At 43.7% G+C, this 20985-nt stretch overlaps 1 protein-coding gene, 1 non-coding gene and 1 pseudogene across 11 annotated transcripts in view; 2 read left to right on the plus strand and 1 right to left on the minus strand.

Moving 5' to 3' along the window:
* The window catches only part of CWF19L1 (CWF19 like cell cycle control factor 1), an 86113-nt gene that overhangs the window by 22192 nt on the left and 42936 nt on the right, over nucleotides 1-20985 (minus strand). For 2 of the 9 annotated variants that reach the window (XM_050805008.1, XM_050805006.1), the window contains exons 1-6: nucleotides 13769-13859; nucleotides 9393-9547; nucleotides 7842-7926; nucleotides 6845-6923; nucleotides 6102-6203; nucleotides 2301-2515 (exon numbers count right to left, since the gene is read on the minus strand). In XM_050805008.1, coding sequence (XP_050660965.1) covers nucleotides 2301-2515; nucleotides 6102-6203; nucleotides 6845-6923; nucleotides 7842-7926; nucleotides 9393-9460 — 549 coding nt within the window. In that variant the 5' untranslated portion in view covers nucleotides 9461-9547; nucleotides 13769-13859. Of the gene's footprint in view, nucleotides 1-2300; nucleotides 2516-6101; nucleotides 6204-6844; nucleotides 6924-7841; nucleotides 7927-9392; nucleotides 9548-10130; nucleotides 10225-13768; nucleotides 13888-13916; nucleotides 14033-20985 lie in introns of those variants that run through there. The other 7 variants (XM_050805009.1, XM_050805007.1, XM_050805010.1 and 4 more) reach the window with 6 other exon arrangements.
* Nucleotides 4450-4556, plus strand: LOC126963427 (U6 spliceosomal RNA). The gene has a single exon (XR_007729066.1). It is a non-coding gene; the product is annotated as a U6 spliceosomal RNA (small nuclear RNA).
* Nucleotides 15487-16336, plus strand: LOC126963082 (40S ribosomal protein S2-like; annotated as a pseudogene). The gene has a single exon (XR_007728923.1). The product of XR_007728923.1 is annotated as a 40S ribosomal protein S2-like (transcript).

Here is a 20985-nt window from a genome sequence, read left to right on the forward strand (position 1 = left end):
GCTCACTGCAACCTCTGCATCCTGGGTTCAAGAAGCGATTCTCCTTCCTCAGCCTCACTAGTAGCTGGGATTACAGGCACGTGCCACCACACCCAGCTAATTTTTGTATTTTTAGTAGAGATGGGGTTTCACTATGTTGGTCAGGCTGGTCTCAAACTCCTGATCTCGTGATCTGCCCGCCTGGGCCTCCCAAAGTGCTGGGATTACAGGCGTAGGCCACCACACCCAGCCTCTAGTTTGTTTGTACTGCATCTGTAGTTCACAGGTCCAGAGAGTCACAGTCAATTCAGAAAATCAAAGTGAAAAGCTAGGTTTCAGGGCTCCTAGGATCCACAGAATATCTGGTATAGAGTATTCAAGGACTTCATCACGAGCATATAATCTTTTATTTTGCTTGAGTCAAGGAAGTAGCAGTTTCAGGAAGGGCATAACCACACCCTTCTTAAGTAACATGAAGTTTGCCCAAACTTATTCTTGTTCCCAGAACACCTCAGATTCTGTTAACAACCAATTAAGTGATCTCTCACCCACAGCATTATTTATGAACTCTATTCTAAGAGAAGGTATTACTTGGAAATAAGCTAACCAAGTTTGTTTTCCACTACGTAAAGCAGGAATTTTCTTTTGTCTTATGCTTGTTTCCTTCAGGTTTCTGCTGAAGGGCAGGGAATTAGCTTTGAGGTTGGTCCTAGCATCTTAGGGACTGGTGAACTATACTTTTCTCCTCCATAAATATACTGTATGGTTATTTATAAGCCTTGATCAAAATCAATTTTTAGCTCCCTGCAAAACGAAGGGGCCTCATTTTCTCATCCTTCCTTACAGAGCATCACATGTGTCTTTCTTTCTTCCTTCATCACTTTAGCAGCCCTTCTCTAGATCTTCCCTAGCTTTGCTATATCCTTGTGCTCCAACCAGCACTACCCCTTGTATTCTAGGTAAAGAGTAACCATGGGTTTGTCAAAAAAGAAGAGAGCATCCTCGATAATGCCTGGTATCCTGCTGGCCTTTCTGGTCATGGACACATGGTGCTGAAATTGGCAAGGGGTGGTGTACAGGTTCCACTTCTGGATCATCACTGATAATCCTGAATCCATCCATGGAGATTTGTCCCCAAATGCATTCTTACATTTCCCTTCAATGAAGCTCAGCCAATGTTTTCTGCCCTCACATATAACCTTTTCAAAATATTCCTTAGGCTTACCACCACGTGTAGTATTTCACTCCCCATGATAGTTGTCACTCCTGGTGTACCATCCTTTTCAAGATTACTCATAAAATATTAAAATCTGGCCAGGTATGGTGGCTCACACTTGTAATCCCAGCACTTTGGGAGGCCAAGGCAGGTGGATCACTAGAGCCCAGGAGTTCATGATCAGCCTGGGCAACCCCCTCTCTACTAAAAATGCAAAAATTAGGCTGGGCGCGGTGGCTCATGCCTGTAATCCCAGCATTTTGGGAGGCTGAGGTGGGCAAATTACTTGAGGTCAGGAGTTTGAGACCAGCCTGGCCAACATGGTGAAACCCCATCTCTACTAAAAATTCAAAAAATTCTGCCTGTAATCCCAGCACTTTGGGAGGCCAAGGCAGGCAGATGGTCGGAGCTCAGGAGTTCACAACTAGCCTGGGCAACACAGTGAAACCCCGTCTCTACTAAAATACAAAAAATTAGCCAGGCACGGCAGCGTGCACCTGTAGTCCCAGCTACTTCGGAGGCTGAGGCAGGAGAATTGCTTGAACCCAGGAGGCAGAGGTTGTGGTGGGCAGAGATGGCGCCACTGCACTCTAGCCTGGGTGACAGAGTAAAACTCCATCTCAAAAAAAAAAAAAAAAAATTAGCCAGGCACAGTGGCGCATGCCTATCATCTCAGCTACTCAGGAGGCTGAGGCAGGAGAATCGTTTGAACCCGGGAGGAGGAGGTTGCAGTGAGCCAAGATTGCACCACTGCTCTGCAGCCTGGGTGACAGAGTGAGACTCAAAAAAAAAAAAAAAAAAATTTATCAGTGAAGCCTCAAAACATTAAGAGGCTTAGGAAAGGGCACTTGAAGCAGAGAGTATTAAAAAAATTCCTTTATAACTAAGATTTCAGCAGTCTCATCTATGAAGCACACTTTCATGAAATTAACTTTTGCTTTGGTCAGTTGATATAGCTTTTAGAATCCTGAAAATTTTCACAAAAGACTTCTAATAAAAGTACCCAAGAGCTAAAATACTCAATATAAACAGGAAAAGAAAAAAGGCCCAACTCAAGCCAGTGCAATTTGCTTTTAGAAATTCCAACTGAACAAGTACTACTCACAGAAGAATTCCCAAAGTTCCCCACATACTTGGGCCACGGGGATGTGAGCAAGATATCAACACCCTTAAACTGGGAGGTTGTACACAGCATCGTTCTCAGAGAAGACACATCCTTGGGACTAAAATTATAACCTGGTACTGGCTCATTTAAGGACTCTGTGCCACTGAGGTACACAATCTGCAGCCCCGAGCTTCCAGTGAAGATACCTTTACGACCTGGGTTCAAAGAAAAACGAACAAATTTTAGTCAAAATTGCAGAATGAAAAGCCATCAATAGGGGGATGAATCTCCCATGATTCTCCTATGTCCCTGCCATTTTACATATCTGAAGTGTAAACTCTCCAGCAACTCCCTTCTGGCCGCTAGGCATCAATGGTGAATGGCTATAACAATATTCCTGCTCAGTAAATACAAACAGCCCTACATGGAGGCTGCTGAGCCCACAGGCCAGTATGTTTACACCAGGTGCCTTACAAATATTACTAGAAAAAGCTACGAAGAGAAGATTAGAAAAAAGGCTTTCTGCCTTCTAGAGAAGACTCTACATGGACTTAAATGCAGACATCAGGACACAGGAAAAGGCAATGAGAAGAAAAATACAGTTCTAAGGAAGCTACAGTCTAGAAAAGATGCACACGATGAAATCTCGTCTCTACTAAAATACAAAAAATTAGCCAGGCATGGCAGCGTGTGCCCATAGTCCCAGCTTGGGAGCAGGCAGCAACTTCCAAGTGAAGGAAAACATTTGGAAAGAGCAAGTGTTTAGGAAAAATTAAAGACTCTACTCTCTTCTAGGGTTGGTCCTGGCTTGTGGCCTTGTTTCTATTCCCTCCTGTTGCCGTCAAGACCTTGCTCCATCAGTTTTCACCTCCCTTTCATCTACTGAGTCTACACAGCTGGCGCTTTCTGTTCAGAAAAAAACATGCTCAATCATCCCCATCCAAAATGAACACACATACTAAGAAACTTCCTCGTCTTCAGTTCTGAACTTCTGAAGAGCAGTCCATGCTAAGTGCTTTACCTGCTTTTTGTTTTTGTTTTTTTTTTTTGGTTTCTGTTTTTCAGATGGAGTCTTGCTCTGTCGCCAGGTTGGAGTGCAGTGGTGTGATCTTGGCTCACTGCAACCTCCACCTCCGCCTCCCGGGTTCAAGTGATTCTCTTGCCTCAGCCTCCCGAGTAGCTGGGACTCCAGGTGCCCGCCACCATGCCCAGTTAATTTTTGCATTTTTAGTAGAGATGGGGTTTCATCATGTTGGCCAGGATGGTCTCAATCTCTTGACCTCGTGATCTGCCCGCCTCAGCCCCCCAAGTGCTAGGATTACAGGCGTGAGCCACTGCGCCCAGCCTACTTTATTAGTTCCTTAAGCCCCTGCAATCAGTTTCCTTCTCCCATCACTCTCTTAAAGGTCACCCTATATCTGCCAATGTTCTCCTGAAACTATGTTATCTTCACTTAGATTCCTTGAAGTTGACAATATCTTCACCTCTCAAACAGTCCTCTAAGCACTTTTATGTCTTTTTTCCTACCCCCAAGATGAAGATATACCATCCCCACCCACCAAGGTACTATCATCTACGTGCTTCCCTTATGACTGTATTTCTTCCTTGATTTCGAGACCAGCCTGACCAACATGGTGAAACCCTGTCTCTACTAAAAAACACAGAATTAGCCGGCCATGGTGGCACACACCTGTGACCCCAGCTACTGAGGAGGCTGAGGCAGAAGAATCGCTTGAATCCAGGAGGCAGAGGTTGAAGTAAGCCGAGACTACGCCATTGCAATCCAACCTGGGCAACAAGAGCGAAACTCCATCTCAAAAAAATAATAATAATAATTCTCACTTCCAACTATATGTTGGATGTCTTACCAGTACTTCAAGCTCACTATCACATGTTCACTACCAAGCTCTTTGCTTGATCCTCCTACTGGATCCAAAAAACCTATTTCACAGAAGTAACCCAAGTACCTCAGCTGCTCTTTACACTCCTGACACTAAATTCATATAGTAAAATGGCTGCCAAATATCTATAGTAATGCTCTTAATCCAAATCTACAGACTATACCGAGAACTGCGTAAGTCAGACCCATGTTAAAATATACAACAGAATTTCAAAATGTGTATCTGACATGTGTAGTTAAAAAGAAACAGTGCTCACTTCAGCAGCATATATACTAAAACTGGAAAGATAAAGATAATATTAGCACGACACCTGCACAAGGATGACATGCAAATTCATGAGAAGTTCCATATTAAAACAACAAAACAAATAAAGTCCTTCCTTCAATTTTTGCTTAAAGAAGTCTCATAGGATTAGAACAAAATAAGACTGGTAACAGGGGGGCCACAGCCAAACAGAGACAAAAGGCCAAGATGAACTATGATGGGGAAGGAGAGAGAAGACATTTACAGCAAAGGAAATGAAGAAGCTTTCTAGAGAAATAAGACCAACAAAGAGGAAATGTGAAGAACAGTAGAGTCAATTAAAAAAAAAAAAAGTCAGGCACAGTGGCTCATGCCTGTAATCCCAACACTTTGGGAGGCTGAAGCGGGCGGATCACAAGGTCAGGAGATCGAGACCATCCTGGCCAACATGCTGAAATCCCGTTTCTACTAAAAACACAAAAATTAGCTGGGTGTGGTAGCACGTGCCTATAATCCCAGCTACTCAGGAGGCTGAGGCAGGAGAATCACTTGAATCAGGGAGTCAGAGGTTGCAGTGAGCTGAGATCACGCAACTGCACTCCAGCCTGAGCAACAGAGCGAGACACTATCTCAAAAAAAAAAAAAAAGAAAATAAGGAGTTGAATGATCTAAGAGGCAGCAGACTGTCAGCAGGTGGGGGGAAAACAAAAGCAAAATTTGACAGTGCTTTTGAAAATGGCCAGACATTGAAAGAGCCACTAAAAGCAATACAGAGGACTGTGGAGGAAACAACTTTAAGCTGGAACTAAAGAGTGTACCTGGAACCAGAAAAAGGAGAGTAAAAAAAAGTTAAAAATCCCCAAAGAACAGTACTAAAAATGTGAGTTGCCAAAACCTTAGAGTGAAACCTAGAGCGATAAATAGTTGGGAGCCTAATTAACAAGTAAGCTGCATATATCCAGCAAGATTGTATGGTAAGGCCACATACATGAAATTTCCTTTGTGTGAACATAATTTATACCTTAAGTATCCCATATAGTGTAGACAAGGAGTTTATCCCTCTAGTTGGCTAAACAAGTGTGTACTGGGTTGTGGCAACATAACGAGATTAGGGCTAAGTGGCAGAAATAATAAAGGAAAAATGCCACTGTTCTAAGGGCATTGTCCTAAAGGTATAGCAGCACATATACAGACTTTGGGAAAAAACCCTCCAAACTCCATTATCTCAGGCTGTAATCACTGAAAAATCTAGCCAAAAATTTCCTGGGACACTAATTCCTGAGAACACTGTATTATGTTCATTACAAATACAACAAATATCGGCCAGGCACGGTGGCTCACACCTCTAATCCCAGCACTTTGGGAGGCCGAGGCAGGCGAATCACGAGGTCAGGAGATCAAGATGATCCTGGCTAACATGGTGAAACCCCATCTACTCTAAAACTATAAAAAATCAGCCAGGTATGGTGGCACACGCCTGTAATCCAAGCTACTCAGGAGGCTGAGGCAGGAGAATCACTTGAACCTGGGAGGCAGAGGTTACAGTGAGCCAAGATCGCGCCACTGCACTCCGGCCTGGGTGACAGAGCAAGACTCCGTCTCAAAAAAAAAAAAAAAAACACACACACACACACAAATATAACAAGTATCAGCTTACCCAGATAAGTAATGTTTTCAGCTAATTCACATCCATCAGCATCCTGGAAATATTTTACTGTTTCCTGGTTATTAGCACCAAGCACATATGTCTGAATAGGAGCTAGTGAGGGAAACAGACATGACACCATATAGTTACCAGATCTGCTTTAGAACTTGAGATATGCCTCTCTATAGAAAAAATATTTACAGCAAAAGTAAACAGTCCATGCATTCACATTCCCCATATTTAGCAATCCTAAATGTGGAACTGCTATCCACTAAGGATATACTACACCCAACCTTGTAGCTTGACTATTTCTGTTTTGTTTTGTTTTCTGAGACAGAGCCTTGCTCTGTCACCCAGGCTGAAGTGCAGTGGCGCGATCTCGGCTCACTGCAATCTCCGCCTCCTGGTTCAAGCGATTCTCCTGCCTCAGTCTCCCGAGAAGCTGGGATTACAGACATGCGCCACCATGCCCTGCTAATTTTTGTATTTTTAGTAGACACAGGGTTTCACCATGTTGGCCAGGCTGGTCTCGAACTCCTGACCTCAGGTGATCCGCCCGCCTCAGCCACCCAAAGTGCAGGGATTACAGGCATGAGCCACCGCACCAGGATAGTCTCAATAATGAAAAACAACTTAAATTCTTAAATACTGAAAATTATTCTTAAATTCTTAAATAATGAAAAACAACTCAGCAAGAACTGTGGCCCTTGAAATTTTATTAGAAATCGTATGTTAAATAAAAATAATTTCTGTACCTTTCTTGATGCCAGTCTTATACTCCTCCCATTCAGCATCTGGGGTGGAGCCAAAGAAATTTCCTACACACAACAGCAGCTAAAATGAGTTTTTTAAACAGATATATGAGATTTTAAAATATCAAACAGTACATAATTGATAGTAATATTTAACTAGTTATTCAATAGTTTCAAATCAGTTTATTCTTAATCAATTTGCAGATTTCAATATACAATTCTTTAGCAGCAACTGTTAAGTTACTGATTCTATGAATTATTAAGTTTTGGCTTTTGGCTGTCAAATTCATGTTAGAGTCAAGGAACTAAACTTTTAAAAGAAGTTAGAATTCAAGGACTCCTCAAATTCCCAGTCCCACTCTGCCACTCATGGCTCTCTCCACATATCCTTCCCTGGAATATACAGTAATATAAAAATAGATCTCTAAAGATCCCCATGTGAAACAAACAAAAAAAAACTTAAAATATTAGAAACTCTGAGAAATACAGGGCATAAAAAACACATTTCCTGACTGTTGTCTTTACTCAACCTTTAACCCAATGAACAAATTATCCTCATACCTGGAATACTCTCTTCTGTACTCTTAAGAGTTTACAGTCTAGTTGGCAACCATACACAACATTCATATAGAGCTTTTAAGCCTACGATGCATTGGTATATATGTTACCTGACTTAATCCTCACCACATTCATGAAATAGATCTGTGCTTCCCAAACCGGGGGGTCAGAATCACTTAGGGAAGTGTTGCTAGTCTGTTTTCAGTTTTTTGTACAGGGATAAAGTAACAAGATTCAAAGTCAAAAAATATAAAGATCAATAGTATAGTAAATAGGTCTCCCTCCCCTAACCACTCAGTAGCTACTAAGTTCCTATGCTCGTGAAGGGAACTCAATTTAACAAAAATGGTATGTGTTCAATCAAGACCTAAAGGAGTGCAAACTTTATTTTTACGTGTGACTACAAAGGTAAAATTAAATTCAGTAAAAACAAACATCTTACATCAAAGTTTCCACTTTTCTTCTGAATTGCTCGAACTCTATTGAACAAAATATCAAACTTTCCTTCAACATCTCCACAAGCCAAGCTGCAAACAAAGAGATAAACATTATAGCAATTCAGGAAACAAATGGGCCTGCCAGGTTTGGTATATACTAGCCTTTTGGATTAGATAGATACATGATTTAGTCTCTCTGCAGTTACCTTGCAAGGTTCAGAGCACGTAAACCACTGGGTAGATCCACTGAGGGTCTCACCAACACCTCCCACTCGCCATATCTAAAATTTAGCTTATCATTTACTCCACAATTGAGCCAGCTTCTCCTCATTCCTAAGTTTTGTGGACATGTCTATGGCTGACACGGTCAACAAGAGTCAAAAATACCCCATCCAGTCGCCAAGTCCCATCAATCCCTTTTTCCAGACATCTCACATTCATTCTATCCTTTTTATTTTGACTCCTCCTATCTTAGTACAGGGCTTCAGTCATTCATTTGATAAACAGGCTCTGGACAGCTACAATACGCTAAGTACAATATGCCAAGTATACTATGAACATGTTAGCAGTACAAGGTGGAGGAAGACTCAGTTTAAGCCTCAAAGAGTTTATAATCAGGGAAAGGAAAACACTCTAATCTTTATAAATTTGTAAGAAAAGGGCTACAACAGGAGGTATATGTGAAGTGTTATGGGGCAGGAAGTAGAAAATGGCAAGAGCTGACATCGGTAAGGTAAACTGGCCCTAGGTTGTGAAGGGACTTTTACTATCATCTCATTTCTGAGTGTTTCTGATTTATATGGTTTTTCCATGGCTTATATCATTTTCTTAATGTGTTTTAATTCATCTTGAAATATTAAAATTTAATTGTTTTGTGAGTGTGTCTTTCTGGCATGCTTTTATTGTCCACCTTGCCAAACTTTTTTTCTTTTTCTTTTTTTTTTTTTGAGACAGGGTCTCACTCTGTCACCCAGGCTAAAGTGCAGTGGCACGACCTTGGCTCACTGCAACCTCCACTCCACTCCACCCCACCCTACCCCATTCTTATGGTAGAGGAAGAATCAGAGAAAAATACAATGAATCTAGTGTTAGACTCAAAGTAGAGAATACACTTATGTTTCCTCTAATGCCTTCTTTTCTTCCTATCCATCCTACATAAAGTTGTCAGCTTAATGTCCTTTCCTCAAAACATTAAGAGGTTCCCCACTGCCTACAGAACCACAGCTTTCCACAGGCCTTGACCTGTCGTCTTTCTAGTGCTTTCTGCAAGTTTTCTTAACTCAAACCTTACTTACTGGCAATTTGATTACTCTCTGCCTCTGTCATTCCCTAGGGTAGTTCCACCCTACCCATCCTGAATCTAAGCTTTTCCCATCCTTCAAGGTTTAGCACATTTCTGAAGCCTTCCTGGCTGGCTCAGAAGTCATCCCCTTCTCAAAACCTCAGAAAAACATATTACAGCATTTCAGAGCAAGCTCTGTCATAAACTAATAGGACTTTTATTTATATTTTAAGCGCCACCTCCTCTAGGAAGCCTTCTAGTAACTATTAGTTACCAATTTCTAGTGTTCCCATAGGATCCTGCATTTCTTCCATCACAGCAGTTGTCATATGGAATTATCATTGTTTCTGGGCGATCCACTGTCCAGTTTATACATCATGAGGTGCCTCATCTCCTCATCTGGGCCCTTTTCCAGTGTTCTCTATTCCGCTGAATAAAAATAGAAATCTATGACCCAACAGGGCCAACTCCTTTTCACTCACAATTAAACCATCACAAGCCTTGTTGATTTTACTTCCTTAATAAACTTTAATCCCTAAACTTTTCCTCTGTCATCACTCCACCTAATCCCAACTGTTCTCTACTTTGGCTCTGATTTGTTCTCCACATTGCAGACAGAACTGCTTTCCAAAATGAAAATTTGATCATGCCAAGTCATTCTTAAGCATTTCAATAACCCTTTTAGGTTAAAGACAAAAATACAGTTATGTGCACATAACAATGTTTCGGTCAACAAGGGACCACATATATGATGGTGGTCCCATAAGATTATAATGGAACTTAAAAATTCCTATCACCTAGTGATGTCTAGCCATTTGTAACATCACAGTGCAATATATTACTCATTTGTTTGTGGTAATGCTGGTATAAACACCTACTGGGCTGGTGGTTATAAAAAGTGTAGCACATACAGTTAGTACAGTATACAATATTTGATAATGATAATAAACAACTATGTTACTCGTATATATATAATATTTAGTATGCTATTGCCAGGTAAGGTGGCTTATACCTGTAATCCCAGCACTTTGGGAGGCCGAGGTGGGCGGATCACGAGGTCAGGAGATTGAGACCATCCTGATTAACACGGTGAAACTCTGTCTCTACTAAAAATACAAAAAATTAGCCGGGTGTGGTGGCTGGCGCCTGTAGTCCCAGCTACTCAGGAGGGAGGCGGGAGAATGGCGTGAACCCGGGAGGCAGAACTTGCAGTGAGCCGAGATTGCGCCACTGCACTCCAGTCTGGGCAACAGAGTGAGACTACGCCTCAAAAAAAAAAAAAAAAAAAAATTTAGTATGGTATGCTCTTTACTGTTATTTTGCAGAGTATACTCCTACGTATTTAAAAAAAAAAAAAAAGTTAACTGTAAAAAAGCCTCAGGCAGGTCCTTCAGGAAGCATTCCACAGGGCACTGTTATCATAGGAGATGACAGCTTCATGCATGTTATTACTACTGAAGCCTTTCCAGTGGGACAAGATATGGAGGTGAACAGCAGTGATACTGATGATCCTGACCCTGTGTAGGCCTAGACTCGTGTGTGTGTGTGTGTGTGTCTTAGTTTGCAACAAAAAAAGTTTAAAGCCAGGCACAGTGGCTCATGTCTGTAATCCCAGCACTTTGGGAGGCTGAGGCAGGATAACTTGAGCCCAGGAGTTCAAGACCAGCCTGGGTAACATAGCAAAACCCCCTCTCTACAAAAAATACAGAAATTAGCTAGGTGTAGTGGCTTGTGCCTGTAGTCCCAGCTACTCAGGAGGCTGAGGTGGGAGAATCACTTGAGCCCAGGAGGTTGAGGTTGCAGTGAGCCGTGACTGCACAATTGCACTCCAGGCTGGGCAACAGTGAGCCCCTGTCTCCAAAAAAAAAAAAAAAAAAAAAAAAAAGTTTAAAGGGTAAAAAGAAAAAATAATAATAGAAAGCAGCTTGTAGAATAAGGATATAAAGAAAATATTATATATACACAAAGCTGTACAATGTGTTTTGCATCTTAGCTGTGTTATAACACGTCAAAAAGTTTTAAAAAACTTAAAGTTTATAAAGTAAAAGTTACAGTAAACTGAAGTTTATTGTTGAAAACAAATAATGTTTTTATAAATTTAATATAGGTGAAGTGTACAGTATTCATAAAGTCTACAATAGTGTAAAGTAATACATTCACTCACCTCTTACTAACTCAGAGAAACGTTCAGTTCTGCAAATTCCATTCATGATAAGTGTCCTACACGAGTATACCCTTTTTTTTTTCCTGTATACAGTATTTTCTTCTTTTTTTTTTTTTTTTTTTTTTTGAGACGGAGTCTCGCTCTGTCACCCCGGCTGGAGTGCAGTGGCGCAATCTCAGCTCACTGCAAGCTCCGCCTCCCGGGTTCACGCCATTCTCCTGCCTCAGCCTCCCGAGTAGCTGGGACTACAGGCGCCCGCCACCTCGCCTGGCTAGTTTTTTGTGTTTTTAGTAGAGACGGGGTTTCACCGTATTAGCCAGGATGGTCTCGATCTCCTGACCTCGTGATCCACCCGTCTCGGCCTCCCAAAGTGCTGGGATTACAGGCTTGAGCCACCGCGCCCGGCCCAGTATTTTCTTTTTTTGTTTTGAGACAGAGTCTCACTCTGTGGCCCAGGCTGGAGTGCAGTGGCGCGATCTCGGCTCACTGCAACCTCCACCTCCCAGGCTCAAGCCATTCTCCTGGCTCAACCTCTTGAGTAGCTGAGATTACAGGAACCCGCCACCATGCCCGGCTAATTTTTGTATGTTTAGTAGATACAGGGTTTCACCATGCTGGCCAGGCTGGTCTTAAACTTGTGACCTCAGGTGATCCACCCACCTCGGCCTCCCAAAGCATTGGGATTACAGGCGAAAGCCAACACACCGGGACAGGTATTTTCACTGTACCCTTTCTATATTTAAATACAAAAATACTTACCGTTGTGTTACAATTGGCTACAGTATTCAGTACAGTAACATGATGTACAGCTTTGTAGCCTAGGAGCAACAGGCTATATACCATTTAGCCTAGGTGTATAGGAAGCCATACCATCTAGGTCTCTGTAAGTACACCAAAGATGTTCGCACAATGACGAAATCGCCTAACAACTCATTTCTCAGAACATAACCCTGCTGTTAAGCAATGGATTACTCTATTTCCCAAGGCTCAATCCTAACTTTCTCGGGAAGCCTTCTTGACTCCTACCATTAAGCCAAACACGCCTCTTATGCACTCTCCCACAACCATGAATCTTTTCTTCCCAAAATTTACCACTATTGCTTTTTTTTTTTTTTTTTTTTTTTTTTTTTTTGAGACAAGGTTTCAAACTGTCACCCAGCCTGGAGAGCAGCAGCATGATCACAGCTCACTGCAGTCTCGACCTCCCCAGGCTCAGGTGGTCCTCCCGCTTCAGCCTCCCAATTAGCTCGGACCACTACGCCCAGCTAATTTTTTTTTTCTGTATTTTTTTGTAGAGACTGGGCCTTGCTATACTGCCCAGGCTGGTCTTGAATTCCTCCACTCAAGCGATCCTCCTGCCTCGGCCTCCCGAGTCGCTGGGATTACAGGCGTGAGCCACTGCACCTGGCCCTATCACTGTGGTAACTTCACATTTATCTGAATTCCCCCCCTTTTTTTTTTTAGACTGAGTCTCGCTCTGTTACCCAGGCTGGAGTGCAGCGGTGCAATGTCGGCTCACTGTGCAACCTCAGCCTCTGGGTTCAAGCGATTCTCCTGCCTCAGCCTCCTGAGCAGCTGGGATTACAGGCACGCGCCACCACGCCTGGCTAATTTTTTGTGTGTATTAGAACAGACAGGGTTCACCACGTTGGCCAGGCTGGTCTCGAACTCCTGACCTCAAGTGATCCGGCCACCTCAGCCTCACAAAGTGCTAGGATTACAGGCGTAAGCCACCGCGTCCGGCCATTATTTGTTTTGTTTTTTTGTGTTTGGTTTGGTTTTTCTTTTGTTTGTTTTGAGATGGAGTATCTTCTGTCGCCCAGGTTGGAGTGCAGTGGCGCGACCTCGGCTCACTACAACCTCCGCCTCCCGGGTTCAAGCGATTCTCCTGCCTCAGCCACCGCGTCCGGCCCATTATCTGGATTCTTTAGTGCCTGTCCCTCTAGACTATAGGCTTCGTTAAAGCAGAAACTCGATCTGTTGCAACACCTACCACAGCGTCCAGCATACCTGCAATTCTTCAATAAATACTTGCTGAATGAAGCCACCACCCGCGCCCCTCCTCCCCGCAAAAAGAAGTGCGCCAGGGAAGCGTCCCTATCTACTCTGTCCACCACTGCCCAGGGCCCATCAGTGGGCCCAATGGCTAAGAGTATTTGGTGACTAAATATATGGGGACAGGAGAAACGAAGGGGAAAGGATGTGTCAGAGGCCAAGACTGCCCCCTAAGATGGAGGAGGCCTAACTCTGGGAGGTTCCGCCTCTCCCAACGAGCGTCGCCAAGAAAAACCCCTTCAGAAGCGAAAAAAGCCAGGAAAAGAGGCCAGCCCCGGCCAGGAAAAGACATCACCTAAGCTCCCCAGTAGCCCAGTGTCTCTGCGCCTTTTCCTTCTCCCTTCCTGTCACGGGAAAGACTCCCGCCCGTGTCGACACCTACACACACGAAAGAGACAGAAAGAGAGAGGCTTCCATTCACGGTCACTCACAGGCGCAGCGGTTTCTGTGCCATCTGTCCAAATAGTATGAGTTGTGACCGCCACCTAAAATTGGGAATGCGAATCTGCGCTCCTCGGAAAAATGTGACCGCGCAACAATCAGACGTCAGCGCCCTGCAGCCAGTAACGGTTCACTTACTTACGGAGACCGCCGAGGGACAGAAGCCTCTCTCAGGTGGTTGCGCCTCAAGAAAGAATCAGGAGGAAAGGGGAGGAGTGAAGAGAGAAAGAGGAAGTGACCAAAAGAATTCCAATTACAATTTTTTAAATTACATTTCAGAGCACTTGAAGCGAGTGAATGGCTAAGAAGTACAGAGCAGAATGTCGGGTTCTAACCTAACCTAACCTAACCTAACCATATCGGTGTAGTGGGCAAGACACACCCCCTCTATCCACGTTTTTTGTAAGTTTTTAACCTATCAAAAAGTTAAAAAGTTAAAAGTCGGGGCGGCTAATGCCTATAATCCCAGCACTTTGGGAGGCTGGGGCGGGCGGATCACTTGAGGTCAGGCGTTCAACACCAGCCTGGGCAACATGATGAAACTCCGTCTCTACTAAAAATACAAAAATTAGCCGGGCATGGTGGAGAATTGTCTGAACCTGGGAGGCGGAGGTTGCAGTGAGTCAAGATCGTGCCATTGCACTCCAGCCTGGACAAGAGCGAAACTCCGTCTCAAATTAAAAAAAAAAAAAAAAAAGTTAAAAGAATAATGGCTATTACCTTGATTCATAAGTCTCAGCATGTTGCCAAATTTGCTTGTGTTCCCTTTCTCTCAAAGTGCCCAAACCCTTCCATTCTCACTGGATCATTTGAAAGTAAAGTGCAGGCAGGGCGCGGTGGCTCACGCCTATAATCCCAGCGTTTTTGGGAGATTGAGACCATCCTGGCTAACACGGTGAAACCCCGTCTCTACTAAAAATACAAAAGATTAGCCGGGCGGGGTGGCACGTGCCTGTAGTCCCAGCTACTAGGGAGGCTGAGGCAGGAGAATCGCTTGAACCCAGGAGGCGGAAGTTGCAGTGAGCCGAGATCACGCCACTTCACTCCAGCCTGGGAGACAGAGAGAGACTCCGTCTCAAAAATAAAATAAAATAAAGTGCAGACAACAGGAATACATCTGCATGCATCTCCTAAGATTAGGACATCCTCCTACATAACCATCATAGTATTAATACAGCTACGAAAATTAACATTAATTATTCAATATTATCTAATATACATCCATATTTAAAGTTCTCCATTTGTCCCCCCAAATTGATTTTATATTTGGGGCTTGTTTTGATTCAGATCCAATCAAGTTTCACACTTGCATTTGGTTCTGTCTCTAGTTTATTTTAATCAACAAAAGCCCTCCTACCTATTTGGTTTTAGTTTTTGTAATACTGACTTTTTTGAAGGGTTCAGGCCAAGTGGTAGGAAACAAGTGTGTAAGGAAATGGAAACAATAGAGAGATCCTGACGACTGAGGGGAAGGAAAGACTCATCAAGGACATCTAAATAATTCAAAATTAATTAAAACATAAGATTAAAGAAGAACTACAGGCCAGGCACAGTGGCTGATGCCTGTAATCCCAGCACTTTGGGAGGCTAAGGCGGGAGGTTCACTTGAGAACAGGAGTTCAAGGCCAACCTGGGCAACATAGCGAGACCTCGTCTCTACTACAAATTTTGAAAGAGAAAAAAAAGTGCTTCTCCGAGAAAACACCAAATGGTGGATGACGCCGGTGCAGCAGGGGGACCTGGAGGCCCTGGGATGGGGAACGGCGGTGGCTTCTGTAGAGGTTTCGGCAGTGGCATCCGGGGCCGGGGCCGAGGCCGCGGAGCTTGCGGAGGCAAGGCCGAGGATAACGAGTGGATGCCGGTCACCAAGCTGGGCCGCTTGATCAAGGACATGAAGATCAAGTCCCTGGAGGAGATCTACCTCTTCTCCCTGCCCATTAAGGAATCAGAGATCATTGACTTTTTCTTGGGTGCCTCTCTCAAGGACGAGGTTTTGAAGATTATGCCGGTGCAGAAGCAGACCCGTGCTGGCCAGCACACCAGGTTCAAGGCGTTTGTTGCTATCGGGGACTACAATGGCCACGTCGGCCTGGGTGTTAAGTGCTCCAAGGAGGTGGCCACCACCATCCGTGGGGTCATCATCCTGGCCAAACTCTCCATTGTCGCCGTGCGCAGAGGCTGGGGGGGGGAATAAGATGGGCAAGCCCCACACTGTCCCTTGCAAGGTGACAGGCCACTGCGGCTCTGTGCTGGTGTGCCTCATCCCTGCACCCAGGGGCACTGGCATCCTCTCAGCGCCTGTGCCCAAGAAGCTGCTCATGATGGCTGGTATCGATGACTGCTACACCTCAGCCCAGGGCTGCACTGCCACCCTGGGCAACTTCGCCAAGGCCACGTTTGATGCCATCTCTAAGACCTACAGCTACCTGACCCCTGACCTCTGGAAGGAGACTGTATTTACCAAGTCTCCCTATCAGGAAATCACTGACCACCTTGTCAAGACTCACACCAGAGTCTCTGTGCAGTGGACCCAGGCTCTAGCTGTGGCTACAACATAGGGTTTTTATACAAGAAAAATAAAGTGAATGAAACCTGAAAAAAAAAAAAGTTAGCTGGACATGGTGGGTATGCCTATACTCCCAGCTACTCCAGAGGCTGAAGTTGGGGGATCACTTGAGTCCAGGAGATGGAGGCTTCAGTGAGCTATTACCTTGCCACTCCTCTCCAGTCTGGGTGACAGAGCAAGCCCTGTCTCAAAAACCAAACAAAACTACAAAGTTCTGGCTTCTCCCACAGCCTGCAAGCCTTCTTTTTTGTTTCTTCCCTCATAAACACTGACGGCTGTGCTTTGCTGGCACGTAAGCATGCATTTTTTCCTAATCTTTGGATAATACAACACCGCCCAGGAGTGGCACTCAAGACTGAATCTTGAAGAAGAGTAGAAGTTTGCCAAACATGAGCAGGTAATAATTCCCAGAAAAGGATACAAAAGTAAGATATAAAAACTCATCCGTATTGAAAAATCAAAAGACTCCATGAAAGACTGTTAGAAATAATAAACGAATTCAGTAAAAGTTGCAGGATACCAAATCAACATGCAAAAATCAGTAGCATTTATATGCACCAACAGCAAACAATCTGAAAAAGAAATCAAGAAAGCAATCGCATTTACAATAGCTACCAAAGAATATAAACTACGTAGGAATCAATTTAACCAAAGAAGTGAAAGATCTATAAAAGGAAAACTAAAAAACTGATGAAAGCAATTAAAGAGGACACACACACAAAGGAAACATATTCCATGCTTATGGATTAGAATAATTAGGCGGGAAGACCACAAGGTCAGGAGATCGAGACCATCCTGACTAACACGGTGAAAACCCGTCTCTACTAAAAATACAAAAAAAATTAGCCAGGCATGGTGGCGGGCACCTGTAGTCCCAGCTACTCAGGAGGCTGAGGCAGGAGAATGGCGTGAAGCTGGGAGGCGGAGCTTGCAGTGAGCCGAGAGAGCGCCGCTGCCCTCCAGCCTCCAGCCTGGGCAACAGAGGGAGAGTCCGTCTCAAAAAAAAAAAAAAAAGACAACACTACCTAAAGCAATTTACAGATCAATCCAATCCCTATCAAAATACAAATGGCATTCTCTACGGCAAGGATCCCCAACCCCCGGGCTAGGGAACAGTACCCATCTGTAGCCTGTTAGGAACCAGGATGCACAGCAGGAGGTGAGCGGTGGCCAAGTGAGAATAACCGCCTGAGCTCACTTCCTATCAGATCAGTGGTGTTGCCAGATTCTTACAGAGGCTGGAACCCTGTTGTGAACTGCCCATGCAAGGGTTCTAGGGAGCTGAGCACCTTACAAGAATCTGATGCCTGATGATCTGAGGTGGAACAGTTTCATCCCCAAACCATCCTCCATCCCTATATTCAGCTCTCTTTTTCTAATGTAAATGTCATGTACGATAGTTTGTTGTTTTGTTTTGTTTTTGTTTTTGTTTGAGACGGAGTCTAGCTCTGTTGCCCAACCTGGAGTGCAGTGACGCTCTCTCGGCTCACTGCAAGCTCCGCCTCCCGGCTTCGCGCCATTCTCCTGCCTCAGCCTCCAGAGGAGATAGGACTACAGGTGCCCGCCACCACGCCCGGCTAATTTTGTTTTTGTATTTTTAGTGGAAACGGGGTTTCACCGTGTTAGCCAGGATGGTCTTGATCTTCTTGACCTCGTGATCTGCCCGCCTCGGCCTCCCAAAGTGCTGGGATTGCAGGCGTGAATCACCGCGCCCGGCCACGATAGTGACATCAGAACTGTTTTGTAAAGCGAAGTGGGATAGATGTGGCACACACCAGCCACGGTTTCCACCGTCCCCAGAGCGTGGAGAGGCAGCGCCACTGCTCTCAAGGTTAATGACAACTCAGTAAAGCACTGCTCTTATTTTTTGCAGTCTTCAATTTGAAAAAGGCGAGAAATAATGTTTTCAATAAATATGGTTCATACCATTAAAAAAAAAAAAAAATCCCCCCAAGTCCATGGAAAAATTGTCTTCCACAAAAGCGGTCCCAGGTGCCAAAAAGGTTAGGGATTGCTGCTCCAAAGAAATAGAAATAGAAAAAAAATCCTAAAATCTATATGGAACCACAAGAGACCCCAAAGAGCCAAAGCAATCCTGAGCAAAAAGCACAAAGCTGAAGGCATGATGCTACCCAACCTAAAGATCTACTACAAAACTATAGTAACCCAATCAGTATGGTACTGACATAAAAATAGACACATAGACCAATGGAACAGAATAGAAAACTCACATATAAATACATGCATTTACAACCAACTCATTCTAGTAAGTACCGAAAGTACAAAGGTGCCAAGAACATACAATGAGGAAAGGACAATCTCTTCAATAAATGATTCTTGAAGAACTAGATAGCCCTAAACTGAAGAATGAAACTCAACTCTCTCTCTCACCATATACAAAAATCACATCAAAATGGATTAAAGACTTAAATTAAGACCTCAAACTACGAAGCTACCAGAAGAAAACACTGGGGAAATGTTCCAAGACATTGATCTGGGCAAAAATTTTTTTGTATACGACTTCAAAAGTACAGGCAACAAAAGCAAAAATAGACTAATAGGATTATATCAAACTAAAAAGCTCTGCACAGCAAAGGAAACAATCAACAAAGTGAAGAGACAACCCACAGAATGGAAGAAAATATTTGCAAACTATCCATCTGATAAGGGATTAATAACCAGAATAAATAAAACAAGGAGCTCAAACAACTCAATAGCAAAAAAACCCCACAAATAATCCTATCTTAAAATGGGCAAAGCCATATGTGGTGGTGCTTGCCTGTAGTCCCAGCTACTCAGGAGGCTGAAGCAGGCGGTGTTTTTTTTGGGGGGGGGGGGGGGGGGGGGGGGGGGGGGGGGGGGGGGGGGGGGGGGGGGGGGAATGGAATCTCACTCTATCACCCAGGTTGGAGTGCAGTGGTACAATCTCAGCTCACTGCAACCTCCACCTCTGGGATCTAAGTGATTCTCCTGCCTCAGCCTCCCAAGTAGCTGGGATTACAGTGCTCACCATCATGCCCGGCTAATTTTTTGTATTTTTAGTAGAGATAGGGTTTCACTATGTTGGCCAGGCTGGCCTTGAACTCCTGACCTCAGATGGTCCACCTACTCAGCCTCCCAAAGTGCTGGGATTACAGGCCTCAGTCACTAAGCCCAGCCCCAGGAAGACTGTTTGAGTCCAGTTTGATTCCAGCATGCACAACATAATGAGAACTCATGTCTTAAAAAAAAAAGGAGGCGGGGCAAAAGATCAAAATAGACATTTCTCAAGACATACAAATGGCCAACAGCTATAAGAAAAAATGCTCAACATCACTAATCATCAGAGAAACGCAAATCAAAACCACAACAAGGTATCACCTCATCCCACTTAAAATTTCCTATCAAGAAGACAGGAATTCGGGCCGGGCGCGGTGGCTCAAGCCTGTAATCCCAGCACTATGGGAGGCCGAGACGGGCGGATCACGAGGTCAGGAGATCGAGACCATCCTGGCTAACCCGGTGAAACCCCCTCTCTACTAAAAAAAAATACAAAAAACTAGCCGGGCGAGGTGGCGGGCGCCTGTAGTCCCAGCTACTCCGGAGGCTGAGGCAGGAGAATGGCGTAAACCCGGGAGGCGGAGCTTGCAGTGAGCTGAGATCTGGCCATTGCACTCCAGCCTGGGCAACAGAGCGAGACTCCGTCTCAAAAAAAAAAAAAAAAAAAAAGAAGACAGGAATTCACAGATGCTGGCAAGGATGCAGAGAAAGAGGAACTCTTATACACAGTTGGTGGGAATGTAAATTAGCACAGCCACTATGGAAAATTGTATGGAGTTTCCTCCAAAAACTAAAAATAGAACTACAATATGATCCAGCAAATTCCACTATTGGGTATGTGTCCAAAAGAAAGGAAATCAATATTATCAAAGAGATATATGCACTCTTATGTTTATTGCAGCACTACTCACAATAGCTAAAATATGGAATCAACCTAAGTGCCCATCAGTGGAGGAATGGGTAAAGAAAATGTGGTATATATACACAATGGAATATTATTCAGCCATAAAAGGAATGAAATTCTGTCATTCTCAGCAACATGGATGAAACTGGAGGTCATTGTGTTAACTGAACTAAGCCAAGCACAGAAAAGACAAATATTACATGTTCTCACTCACATATGGGAGCTAAAAAAGTGGATCTCATGGAGATGGAGGTAGATTGGTGGTTACCAGAGGCCAGGAAAGGTAGTGGGGATGTGAGGATGAAGAGTTTGATTAGTGGACACAACTACAGAAGAAATAAGACCTATGATAGATCAGAAGAGTGATTATAGCTAATGTTAATCTATTGTACATTTCAAAATAGGTAGAAGAGAATAATTCAAATAATGTTCCTAGCATAAAGACAAAATAAATATTAAGGTGATGGATATCCCAATAACTCTGATTTAATATTTATACATTATATACATGTATTAAATTATCACATGTACTCTGAAAATACATACATTTATTACATATCAATATAAAAACCTCATCCATGAAATTCTGTATTATCTTTGCAACTTTCCTGTAAATCTCAATCTATTCTAAAAAAGTTTATGAAAACTCATCTATGGGAATTTAAGGTGGCTAAAGATAGCTGAACACAGTGTAACAG

The sequence above is a fragment of the Macaca thibetana genome, chromosome 9, assembly GCF_024542745.1.
Source record: "Macaca thibetana thibetana isolate TM-01 chromosome 9, ASM2454274v1, whole genome shotgun sequence".
In the NCBI taxonomy this organism is placed as follows: domain Eukaryota; kingdom Metazoa; phylum Chordata; class Mammalia; order Primates; family Cercopithecidae; genus Macaca; species Macaca thibetana.